At 39.8% G+C, this 13,067-nt stretch overlaps 1 protein-coding gene across 7 annotated transcripts in view; it reads right to left on the bottom strand.

The window, feature by feature from the left end:
• The window catches only part of satb1b (SATB homeobox 1b), an 83,041-nt gene that overhangs the window by 24,282 nt on the left and 45,692 nt on the right, over nucleotides 1–13,067 (bottom strand). For 6 of the 7 annotated variants that reach the window (XM_028013049.1, XM_028013044.1, XM_028013042.1 and 3 more), the window contains 4 exons: nucleotides 12,303–12,796; nucleotides 10,763–10,975; nucleotides 5,446–5,568; nucleotides 3,824–3,979 (listed from right to left, as the gene is read on the bottom strand). In XM_028013049.1, coding sequence (XP_027868850.1) covers nucleotides 3,824–3,979; nucleotides 5,446–5,568; nucleotides 10,763–10,975; nucleotides 12,303–12,796 — 986 coding nt within the window. The remainder of the gene's footprint in view (nucleotides 1–3,823; nucleotides 3,980–5,445; nucleotides 5,569–10,762; nucleotides 10,976–12,302; nucleotides 12,797–13,067) is intronic. The other variant, XM_028013047.1, reaches the window with a different exon arrangement.

Below are 13,067 nucleotides of genomic sequence, written 5' to 3'. Positions count from 1 at the left end.
GCAACCTTTAATCAGATAAAGTAACACGGCTCAGGTTAGAATCACAGCTCTGTAGTTGCATCTGAATATGTGGCAGTAAAAGAGTGATTGAAATGCAACACTGAATACGTGAGAGAGGAGGAGGAGGGGGCTGTTAGGGTCTGGCAGAGGCCTGCTGTGGTTACGAGCCCTAAGAGAGAACAGAATGGCTGTGTTCCAGATACCTCCCAAACACACTCATACAACACACACACATTCAATCTGCCTGCACAGAAACCTATATCTGATGCAGGAGAAGCACGCACACAGATCTATACACACACTCAGTGGAGCAGAGCGTGCACCAATCAGGTAAATGTTTACTACTCCTCCATCTTCAGAGCCACAGGATGAAAAAACGGACCGTGTTTCCTTCTGGTTTCTATCAAATACTTGTCTGTGAATAAACCAAGCGCTTCTTCTAAACATACCGCTGCTGGGAAACGCCCACCCAGCACACATGGGACTGACGTGCTGGTCAGCTGATTTTCTGTTCTGAAACACCCCCACCCTCCCAAAGCTGAGCCTGAACTGACAGGACGGTGCCAGGTTCGGTGATGAGGCCTCTCCGTCACCCTCCCCCAACGATTATTTCCCTGGACCCCATATGGGCACCCTGCCAGTCGAGCCCATCCTCCATCTTCATCACCAACCCCGATGCTCGCTGTTAGCAGGAGCCTTTCATTCGGGTTATATTTTCCCTGCAAACATCTCTTGACCTCTTCAGCTAAATGTGAATGAAGACAACTTGCTTCATACGAACCAAAAAAAGGCAATAAAGATGGCGTCGTTGATATCGCACATAATGGGGGGGAGAGAAACAAAATCCTCCAATCAGAAGGAGCGATGATTTCACCACTAACACCTCTTTTCAAGTGAGCAAGGAGAGATGAGTTGGCAGCAGTGTGTAGCAGGGTTAAACAGACACAGAGTCGGTGCTAATTACTTACTTGTTTTGCCTTCCCTGATATGAGTTCTTGAGAAAATCATGTTTTTTGTGCATGAATGGAAGGTGGAGTCTGTTCTACCTCTTTTGTATAAGGAAATATTTTTATTTCAGACACCATTAACTCTGCAGCACAGTGTAAAAACCAAGCAAGCATTTTTAGATCTAGTTTCTAGTGGAGTTATCTTAGTAGACTTGAAATAAGACAAAACTAACTTACAGGTAACTTTTCAGAACAGTGTAAGAGCTTATTTTAAGCCAATAATTCTTTAAAATGAATGAAAATGATTTAACTTACAACAAGCCATTTTTCCTATAAGTGAAATAATCAAATTTGTTAATCAATATGTAGTAATTATTTACTTGAAACAAGCTCCTTTATCTTACAGAAATTTTACTTGTAAGTTTCATCTTACTTCAAGTAGGTAAGAGATTGTCACTAAAAAATTTGATTAAAAATCCTTAGTTAAATGTTATAATAATAATTTCACCAAGAACTGAAAATTTCAAAAAACCTCTAGCATAAACATTTTTTGTAAGTGTTTAAATATTAAAAATCAGAATCGACAAGTCAGACTCTTAAAAAACAAATTGAAAATCTGAATCGGCCAGGAAAAGCTTGATACGTACGTCCTAATGGTGTTAAGACCATTATTATTATTATATATGTATATTTTATGTGTTGTTGTTGTTTCTAGGTTTTGCTTTTTCTCTTTCTACAGGTTTAGAGGCAGACTTGTGTTCTCTCTCTGATTCTTTCTTTCCTCTACTCCCATCTCATTTCCTTTAAAATGTTTTCCCAACCTTTTCCCAACTCTCTGTTCACCTTTTTTTCCCATCTGTGTCCATTATATTTTAAATAAATCCAAAGAAAGTCCTAATAAAGTTTTAAATACATCTGAAGTGGAGCGTCGTGGTGAAAGCAGTAATCCTCTGTTTGTGAAAGTAAATCTGTTGGGCCTCACTTTGACACTCAGACAACAATTCTCAGTGCCACACTGCCAGACAGGAAACGTTTAAAAAAAGAGAGAAAAAAAAGAGTTGAAAATTAAAACAACATTCGAAATAAAAATTTATGGAAATAAATTAACCAATTGTAAATAAAACTTCCAGCATAAATATTTTCCTTGAGTGTTTTATTTAACATTTAAAATCTGAATCTACAAGTCAGGACTTTAAAAAATTGGAAATCTGGATCAACAAGGAAAATCCTGATCAGTGCATCTCCAACATAACAAGACGTGACTTGAACCCATCTATGAAGTGGATTAAAATGACTAGAAAATGTGGGATCTATTAGGAATTTGCACTGGAAGCTCTGCGTAAGCTTTGGGAGCAGGTTTGTGGTTGGAGCAGCGACTGGTCTGAAGGTTGCTGGGAGCTGTGGCGGCTGCTGAGGTAAGGGGGGAGACCAGCTGCCCGGGAAGCGCCCATTACGAGATGGAGCCAGAGATAAGTGCTCTCACAGGCCCCTTTTCAGAGGCATAATTAGCACACTTCTTATCTGCAGCTCAATTCACATTCACACCCGCCTGCCATGAATGGAACGTGAAAAAGAGGCAGAAATCGGAGGGAACGGCGGAGGCAGAGGGGCAAGACGGAGAGACGGGAGGGGAGGCGGGGAGGGCACGGTGGAAATCGGTTCCCAGACAAGCCGTCAATTTGGGGAGAAGGAGACAGGAGCGAGTTAATACTGCGACTGCCTTTTCTCTTTCTCCATCCTTCCAAGGAGTCTTTGAACTCTTTAACAAAAACAGTGGTTTGTGCATCAAACTGCAATTTGGTAAAACAAAGCTATCTGGGGCTATAATCATCCTAATCAGCAAGAAAAAAAACATAAAGCCTTTGCAGATATTCCGAGATTATTCCGCCCTTGGTGATCTATTTCCCCACCCGTCCTCCTCATCAGGCACAATTGTGGAAATCTCTCCAGCTCTGCCTGCGACACACACATTACCGCTAAGTCCTGGGTGCCGCAGCTTTAATTGCTTTTAATAAAGAGTTAAACTGCTGGTGTGTTTTCTCCTCGCCTGTTTCTCTGTTTCCAGCACACACAGGCTCGTATTGTTCGAGCTTTGTGAGAAGCTGACAGGGGCCCCTCATCATCATCTTACTGCGCCGAGCTAATATAAACAGGTTTGTTTGGTGTTGAAACAACGTCAACCGCTGAACTCCAAACCCACAATAAAGAAGACATGATGATGATGATGATGATATCTCACTGCTGCTGTGTTCTGGAGTCAAACACATTTCACCTAAAACTTCTAGGCAACTTCACGTGACACATTTCAATACCTGAACGAGTTTTTATCATGGATGTTTTATAAAGAAATGTTTGCAAGGAGCTAAATTGCTGCTTGTTCTGATACATAAAGATTATTTAGTTTGAAACACATCTGCTGTATGCCAGGTTGCAAACTTGTTGACACACTTTGGCGAAAAAGTAAAATAAGTATCGGCGTTTCCATTGACCATATATAACTGAGCAAATTGGAATTATGAAAATAAATTCACTTAATGTAAACACGCCCATTCTTTAGGGTTTTTCAGCTGTATCAAAATTTGTGCATTTTGAAAAACTGCAATGAAAACACTTTTTTCATGTGAAACTAATGCTACTTCTGGTGAAAATGACAAAGCAAATGCCAGGAAGTAGTAGGTGGATGACTTATCACATGAACTGCAAAGTTTTGGATTTTTTCAGCATTAGTGGAATATCAACAAAGTTCTGCACACATCTGTAATGGAATGGCCGCTACTGAAACATAACATAACAAGACGTTATGCTGCAATTGCTTTGAACATGATTAACACCGATAATGAAACAGCGAACACGACAGTTCCCGTGTGTTTGGGTACCTGGCTCTTGGACGCAGCCACCTTGGCAAACAGGGCCTGGGACACTTTGGCCCGCTTCATCTCCTGCTGGATCTCGTCATAGATGGTGGAGGTGATGTTCAAGATGCAGTTCTCGGTCTTGCCGTTCCACTCGCTCGGCAGAGGCGATGGTTTTACCTGAACAAGAAATGTAAAACACACCTGATGCAGAAGCCTAAAAATGTTTAAAGGGAAACTTTATTTTGTTGTGATAAATATAAACATATGGAGCTAAAAGCCCTATTGACTAGAATGATGGCACTTTCCAATCCAATGAGATTTAGTCAACATGCTGACCAATAATATCTTACAAGTAACGCCTCTTGAACTTAGATTTTATGTTATAAATCAACACAAAGTAGTGCAGTGGTGATGTTGCTTATTTTCCTCCAGCAATATTACTTTGCATATGTGACAAAAAGTTACATTTTTATCAGATCTTCTTCTACTGCATGTATGCTGCGTTCATGATTAGGAATTGCGGCAAACCTTATACTTTATTTTTCATGGTTTTATCTTAATGCATCTCATCGTACCACTGCTCCATAAATATAATGATCTTTTCAGTACTTCAGGAGTGTCATAATCGTTTTCATGTTGGGCTGCATCAAGATCATAAATTTCCTCAAAGGTTGTAAGCAGAATGCATCAACAGAAGTAACTAATAACTAAGATATTCTAACTTTTTTCAATTAATACTTCTAAATATTAACATGAAGGTAATTTGGTCCTATACACTTTGATAAAATAATACATAAACAGTGTTGTCATAAAGTTCATTGAGTCTAGAGGGCCACAGAAATGACTATAGTGGGCTGCATTTGGCCTGCGAGCCTCGAGCTTGACCTGTGCACTACTTCATGTTACTCTATCACATAAAATCCCAATAAAATAGATAAACGTTTATGTTTGTAGCGTGAAAAAATGCACAAAAACGTTTAAGGGACGGGAAACTATATTCAGTTTGATTTGCAGCGCATGAAGTCCAGCAGATGTTCTCTAGTGAAGGATGCACTGCAAAAACCAAAACTTAAAAGTGTCTTTAGTCCAGTTTCTGATGCAAATCACCTTGGTACACTTGAATGAGAAAAAACTAACTTACAGGTAACTTTTCAGCAAGAAATAGGAGCTGGGTTTAAGTCACTAATTCCTTGATATTGATGAAAAACTACTTTTTCTGTTGGACGATTATTTCACATATAACATGGATAAAATGTCTTGTTATAAATTAAACAATTTGTCAGTAGAAATAGTACTTTTATATAAAAACAAAGGACTTAAAGTCAGCTCAAATATCTTGTTGAAAAGTTACTTGTAAGTTAGTTTTATTTCAAGTGTGCTAATATATTTGCACAAGAAATTAGACATAAAATACTTGGTAAGGTTTTTGCCATATGGAGTATGATATGGTGTCGTGTTGTGAGTTTGCATGAGGCTCTGCATGCGCTGATATGTTGGAACTATTAACATTGTGACAACTGAGCGTGACCCCTATCAAACTCTGACATATTCACATAATATTTGCTGATGTTTCTAAATGCTTTTGCCCAGAAACTGTTGTGTGAGTGTGTGTGCTTTGACCGTGGGTGTAATTGTGTGTTCACATTTTGCAGTGTTGCAGTTGTCGGGGTGAGTGGGTGACGCTGTGTGCTCACAGGTGAAATTCCCACTGGGATCCGGGGATTCCAGTCCTCCGGCCTCGCGCTGTTGCAGTCTTCCCTCCGAGGCTGAAAACGTCGAGAGCAGAAAAAAGACACGGCCATGTTTGTTCAGGCTCACATGTGGAATAATAAAAAGAAATCTCTCTGCACCAACACACACACACACGCGCGCACATTGGAGTGTAGATTACACCCACACTGAGAGCTGGATTGTTGCTTTGCTTAAAACCACTCTGATGTGTTGTATGAAATGTTAGTATTCTTATGTGGAGCTGGTGATTAAAAAGCAAATGCAAGTCAAGTGAAATCAAATCATTTTTAATCAGCGGCTTGTTGCATCTTGACAAAAATCCTTTGACAAGGTAACAAGCATCCTAATAAAAGCATTACCCAAGAATCATTAGCATATGAATCATTCCATACGAGGCTTTTGAAAGGAGACATGCACAGGGCTGGGTATGAGTGCAAGTGAATGGCATTCAAATAAATTATAATAACACCAACAGCGAAGAACTCCTACCAAATAAGAGGCTGTGATCAAAAACATATATATTCAAGTATTTATCTAGCTGCCTAATATGAGCTTGATGTGTTAACAACAATACCAGAATCCTGAAATTTGTGGTTGAGATGGAATGTCTGGGCATCTCTGTCTCTTTTATCTTCTTTTACGACAGCGCGACGCGGAGCTCGTCAGTCTGAGCGGGACGATACCGTGTCAAACAAATTGTCGAGGCCTGGACGTGCAGCGACTGGTTGTGGGGGAGCCGAGCCGAGGCGTCAGCACACATGAGAGAAACATACCTCTGCATCTGTTTTTATGAGGCCAATAAAAAGCCTCCTCTGTCTCTGGCTCAATTGCCACCTTGGCTGATTTATGTGCGTGAATTCACACCGCATTGCTCCACCGGAGAGAGGCTGGCAGATGGCCAGGGTGCGCGGAGCGAGCGAACCTGCGTCTGCGGCCGTGCGTGAGAACTGCCTCGCGCAGGAGCGGCTCTGTATGATGAATGTCTGCGCGCCGAAGTCACGTGGGGGAAGTATACAACCCCTGGAGCGATCGGGCTGATGTGTCAACAGTATTCTGAGAGCTGTTTGAATAAGAATCACAAACCAGATGCTTTGAACTTTTTCTTTTCATTGTCCTGACTGTTAACACTGCAGATTTACAGCCAAGTAGCTGTTTGAGAGTTAAATGTTGCACTGGTCGTGTTTTCGTTGAGTTTCTGGTTGGATGCGAATTGGTTTTCTTTAAACTCTGAACTTGTTTTGGTCTTTGTCTTTACTCTTACTGCAAATCTACCTCTGTTTTTGCAAGCTAGGCCTGGGAGATATGACTTAAAAATAAAATCTCCATTTTCTTTCACACCAGATTCAATTTTCTTCTTTTTTTTCTCACTTTCTTTTCACTTTTTGAAAATATTATCAAACAGTGGCTTTTATCATCCCTGCTTTGAACAGGACTTCTTCCCATTGTTTAATTACCAAAAAATAGTCACAATATTAGCAGAATAAAAACACAATTTTACCTAAAACCCATCTTAAAATGACAAAAAAAGTCACTTTAATGAGGCAAAAAGCTTTTATAGAGTTATCAAAATCTGAGTGGTTCTATCTTTGAAATGCATTCAGTTGTTTACAGGATAATTTCAAAGTCCTGCTGCTGATAATAATTTGATGCAGTTGTGTTTAAATATGAAGTATTTCCTTATTTATAGGTTATATATCATTTATAAACTTAAACCAAAGTATAGCTTTGTATAGCTCAACATTCCTCATTTGAATTTTTGTGTTATTTTTTGTGTTGAAGTTACTGTTTCATTTTCCTAACATTACCACTTTATTGTTGTAATTTTGTTACTTTTTTCTCATACTTTAAAAAATAAAAAAAATGCCCTGTTCGTAAACGTAACCTGAATTCAGTGTGTATTGGTGAACAAAGAAATCTGGATTTTTCAAAACCCCAAAATTTGATTAATCAATGAAATCGATTTATCGCCCAACCTGTTACAAACTGAACTGATATGTGCAGAAAAGGCTTTTAAGCTAGTCACGCTATCAGGAAATTTGAATTTGAAGTTATGAATGATCAGACCTAAATGTTGCTTCGCCTGAGTCATTCACATACTTTTTTTTGTAGGATATGAGTTGATTTCCTCCTAATTAGCTGGACCAAATTAGTTCAAAGTTTCAAAGTGTCTTTGTCTCGACTGATAACTCTGCAGAGCTACTTCTGGTTTTTAGAAACTGGTTTCAAGTGCGTAGAAAAGGCTTTGTTAGATTAGATACATAAGCAAACGATTTCCTGTATCAGATGTGAATAGTAGCAGTTTCAAATCTCAACCTTAGCTTCAGGTTAATCATAAGAACACTTTACAGCACACTTTGTTTTTTTTACATTTTCACTTCAATAAATTGTTGTGCAAAGATTCATTATTTGGCTCTGATGCACTGCTCTGAATTCAGACAGCTGCTCAGTGTATTAATGTGAACTGCTTGAGTGCTTTTGCTCTAAAGTCCTACTCTTTTTACTAGCAAGCAGAGCACTTAAAAGGAGAGGGGGCCTGATTTTGGAGATGGAAGGTCCTTTGTCCTTCTTACTTTCCCCCTTTTCACCTGAATAAAAGCCAAATATTCTTTGCAGACAGGACAGAGGACGCCTTTGTCTGCCCCCGCCACCTCCCAGATGCAGCTGACCGCGCATCAAATGCTCTTAAGTGGTAGAAAGTTGCCACATACGTCTCTCATAAAGGACACTGACTCTAAGAGAGGGTACAGAGTTGTGCTGTGGTATGCAGGGATTTGGAGAGAGGCACCGACTAAACGATGTTTGATCTTTCACGGAGCTTGTCATCACTGAGGGAAACCAAATTTTTTTCTTAGCGAGCGCTGTCTAATGCACGGTAAAAGGTCAAAATTAGCACAGATGTTTTTTACTTCCTCCGTCATTTGTGCATGATCTTCACCTGAGTGGTGAGGGTGGGGATGGTGCGGAGCTGATTTGCATGCAGAAAGAAGGTAAAGGAAAGTGAATCATCTGAAGTTTCAGTCAAGTGTTCGATGTTAGGGGTTTAAAAAAAACATCTCTGGGTGGAAACTGGATACATACTTGCAAGAAAAACTGAGTGTGCTAATAAGCACAAGAGTAGTCAGTGTTTGTACAATAAAAATGTGCAGCCTAATGGATAACCACTTAATGCACCAGTATTTATGGGAGAACGTTCATCGTACGTGTCTGGATTTGGTTTATGATAATAAAGCAAACGGCCCCCCCACAACTCTGCATACCTTTCCTCATCACTGACTGCAAGAAGACGCCTACATTAAACAGTAATAATATATCAGAACAGACAGCTTAAAGGTTTAAATAATGCGATCCTTGGTGGAGCGTGGAGGGGGGGCGGTGGCAGCCGTGGTAGACCATCTACTCTGAACCTGGACTAAAAGGTCTGCACAGTTTTACAGCCAGGTTGGCTCAATTTAAACTAACACTATCATTAACTATCAGTTAAAGTTAGATTTAAAAAGACAGGACAGATAATAGATGCTTAAATGTATTAAGTGCCTCACAAAACAAAAAAACAAGAAAACATTCTACGAGTTGGAAGAAATACAAAAATTCTCAACTTAATATTACTACTATACTTGTTGCTCCACAACTTTATCAATCACAGTAATTTTCTTATATTCTGATATAAAATAACTCCTCCCTGACTTGGATTTGACTGAAAGAGGTTTTACTGTTCATCCGAGCGTTGATAGTTGACGTGATAGTTACTGCTGGAGCTTCCCTCCAGGCCAACATCTGGCCTTTGTTTTACATGCTGGCCTTTTTCTGGCAGCTTCCTCTGCTCACATCTCCACAGCTAAAAACATTAGCTGACAAAGCCGCTGAAGCATTGATAAAAAAGGATTCCCAAGGATTTTTCATGTCAATTCTTTTCTTTTTCGACCACCTTTTGCTGCGTAAATTTAAAAAAATTCACTGTGAATTTATGGCTGGACATTATGGGTGGCCATTGATCGTATCGTTTATTGTGTATCATTTACTGTGATAAATTTATGATCATGATTTATTGTTGTCACAATAAATAATGTTTAAAAATACTTAAAACTGCTCATATTGTTGAAATTGTACGTAGTCACTATTTCTTCTCCACTGTTTTTTCAATTATTAAATGCGGTTACTGTGTAGATATTAACATTAAAAATCAAACTTATTTAAGCTACTTGTGTCCTAAAGAAGCTTGTTACATATGGGTTTGTTTCTCAAGAGGAATATTTATGTCTTTGGGTCTGAAATTGCCATAAAGTTACCTAAAAAGGAGTAGTAAATAGTTCTTATCATCACTTTTCTCATTGCCACAATAGTACCACAAAATATTGTGATAAAATTTTAAACCGTATCGCCCAATCCTCTTGGGCAGACATAAAATCAACTCTGGAAACATTTTTTTTCTTCCAATAACCAATAAAATTCCCAGCTTTACTGACTTTTCCAGACTCTGAAGGAATCCTATCTTTACAATTTCCTGTCTAGACACAACAGAGTCACCGGCAAATTTTCTGTATTTGGTAAAAAGTCGACTCAAGTACTGAGTAAGTGATGAAATAATCAATCATTAATATTTAAAAATTACATCATCTGGTGTGCTGTGGTGGCGTAGGGGTTAAGCACAACCCACATATAGAGGCCTTAGTCCTTGACACGGCTGTCGCAGGTTCGATTCCCGGCCTGGCGACCTTTGCCGCATGTCTTCCCCCTTCTCTCATTACCCTCTTTCCTGTCAATTCACTGTCAAATAAAGGTCACTAGAGCCAATAAAATCTTTAAAAAATAAAAAAAATATACCATTAGACAGATTAAAATATAAATTTCAGTGAAAATTTTGGCATTTTAAGGACGAAAATGAAAATAAATCATTTAAGTAACAAAAAAATAACAAAATCAAGCAAAAGAAAATTTTTCCAAATCAGTTTCTTTCAATAAAAAAACGTATGAAACTTTAACAAAAACTGCAGGTGTGTGTCTGTGTCTGGTGAATTTAACTCGAGTAGAGATACTTTATAATATCATTCAACTCAACTAAAAGTAAAAAGTACAGCACAGTAAAAGTATTTCTTTCAAAAAAGTTACTCAAATTAATGTAACTGAGTAAACTATCCAACTCTGGTGGTGATTTTTATTAGAAAACACATGTGTGATGATTCAAGAAGCACTGAGTGACAGTGGGGAAGCCAGCAGGAAAGAGTTCGGTACCTGAATGGGCCGACTGGTCGGCGTGCTGATGAGGGGAGTGGAGCCCATCGCGGACGCTGCCGTGAGGCTCCGCTCCCTCTCCTCCTGATAGATGCGGTCGCGCTCAGCCTCCGGAAGCTGCAGGAAGTTCTGCATGGCGCGCAGGTTGACCAGCAGCGACTGGGACGCCGTCTTGGGGTCTTCTTCCTTACGCAGGATCTCAGACAGCAAGCCCTGAAAAAAGAAACCAAAGATGGTTAAAAATTGATGTTTTTATTCTTAAGAGAAACAGCAATGTAGATTTTTTTTCTGCAGACACCAATTTTTATCCATATCAAAGAAAACCTCAATTCCTTTTCAGCTTCGTCTGTCCATTTACACACGACAAAAACACTTCACTGGAACTCGTGTGCATAATACGTGTAATTTTGCACGTTTTCTTTTTTTTTTCCAGGTTGCCTTTGATAAGAGCTCAGCTATTCGCCTTATTCAGCGGGCAATCAGTGTATCCTCTGTTTACTTTTCAATAGTGCTCAATTCCATCATTATGAGACAGCGATGACTCCATTATCGGTGATGTATGATTGGGCCTTTTCATCAGCTCCTGGCCACACACTGTGCAAACCGACGCTGTGCTTCTCTCACCATCAATAGGTGTGATTTGGTAATAAAACAAGGTGATGGGGAAACATACTCGTGTTTTTTTTTTTTAGCATTTAAGTCCTTTTTAATTAACCAGAGATGTCTAACAGCTAAATTTTAAAAAAAATCAGACGAGACACGCCTCATGTTTTCAATATTTCAGTGTGAATGCATTGATCCAGACTAGCCAATCGGTTTCCTTTCTATTACAAAACCCACTCTAGTCTGATGAAACACAACGTACAACTTCCCCCTTTTTTTCTGCATTTTTTTGGAAAACCACAAACCTAATAAATTATCCTCTACAGGCGCACAATCTGGCTAATTCCTCACATCAGAGACAGATAAGACTGAGACGAAGCTTCCTGAACTGTACAAAAACACCACTGTCTTACTCTCCCATGTGACTTTTTAAAGTGAGCGCTGTACGTTCAGCTTGATCTTTATCAGTCGACTTAATGCTCCCTATTATATGCAACACCTTCAAAGCAAAGACAAATTGAAGGAACAGTTTGGATGATGTATTATCAACACCAGGTTATTGCCAAGAGGAGAAACTAAGCACAAGTCAAGGCAAGATGGATGATCATTTTCTAAAGTTATTTTTAAATTAAGTCACTAATGTCAGGAGACTGAAGTTGTTGAACTGTGTTTATGATGTTGAAATCATTTGATGGTTCTGCTTCTGTATTTTACAGGTTTTACTCCAGATAACAATTAATTGATTACTAAATTAGTTGACGATTATTTCAAGAACTGATCAAACACAATTAATGGTATTAATCATTTCAGCCCTAATGAAAACAAAAGAAAAACTGTAAAAGTTTAACCTAAATTCCTCCCAAAAGTAACCTACAGGATGCATAGAAAACAGACTAACTGACGTGATAATCAAATAAATTCTGTGTTTTGTCCTCACCTGGGTTCTGTTGAAGGCCACCCGGGCAAAGACAGCCTGCGAGATGCCGGCCCGCTTCAACTCGTCCCTCACCCACTGGTAGATCTCAGAGGAAACCTCCGTGTTGGATCCCACCTGAGGCTCCATCGGCTTGGTGTGGGAGTTGCGGTTTACAGGTGGGTGGTTGAGGTACTGCTGCGACAAGGACTGTTGCGCCAGCAGCCGGTTCACCGCGTACTGCTGGTTGAGGATCTGCGCCATCACGAGCTGCTGGTTCACCAGCTGGGGGCTGATGGGCGTGGACACCAACCCCGGATGGTGTAGGCCGGGGAGCTGCGGCTGCCGGCCGCCCGTTTGGCCGCCGTGCGGTGGAGCGTGCGGCAGTGGCGGCACTGGTGAAGATGGAGTCTGCTCTGCGGTGCTGCCAGGGATGGGCTGCTGCTGGGAGAAACCCAGGTGGTTGTGGTTGTGGTTGGAGCCAGGAGGGGAGAGATCCGACAGGCTGTCCATCTCCGCTGGAGGAAGAAGGGAAATAGAAAACACAAGCCAAACTCATCATTACGGCTGCAACTAAGGACTGTTTTAGTAATCGATTATTCTGATGATTAATCGATCATTCTCACGACTGAGTAATCGGATAAAAACCCAAAACAGCACTCCTGAAATATAAATATGAACAGTGTTCAGATTTATAAATATGAACAGTGTTCATATTTATATGAACACTGTTGATAAAAATACTTTGTATTTCAAGCTTACAAAGTAACACATAGTGATTAATCATGA

The sequence above is a fragment of the Xiphophorus couchianus genome, chromosome 3, assembly GCF_001444195.1.
Source record: "Xiphophorus couchianus chromosome 3, X_couchianus-1.0, whole genome shotgun sequence".
Lineage (NCBI taxonomy): Eukaryota > Metazoa > Chordata > Actinopteri > Cyprinodontiformes > Poeciliidae > Xiphophorus > Xiphophorus couchianus.
The sequence above is the reverse complement of the archived record's forward strand: the minus strand, read 5'-3'. Positions and strand labels throughout refer to the sequence as shown.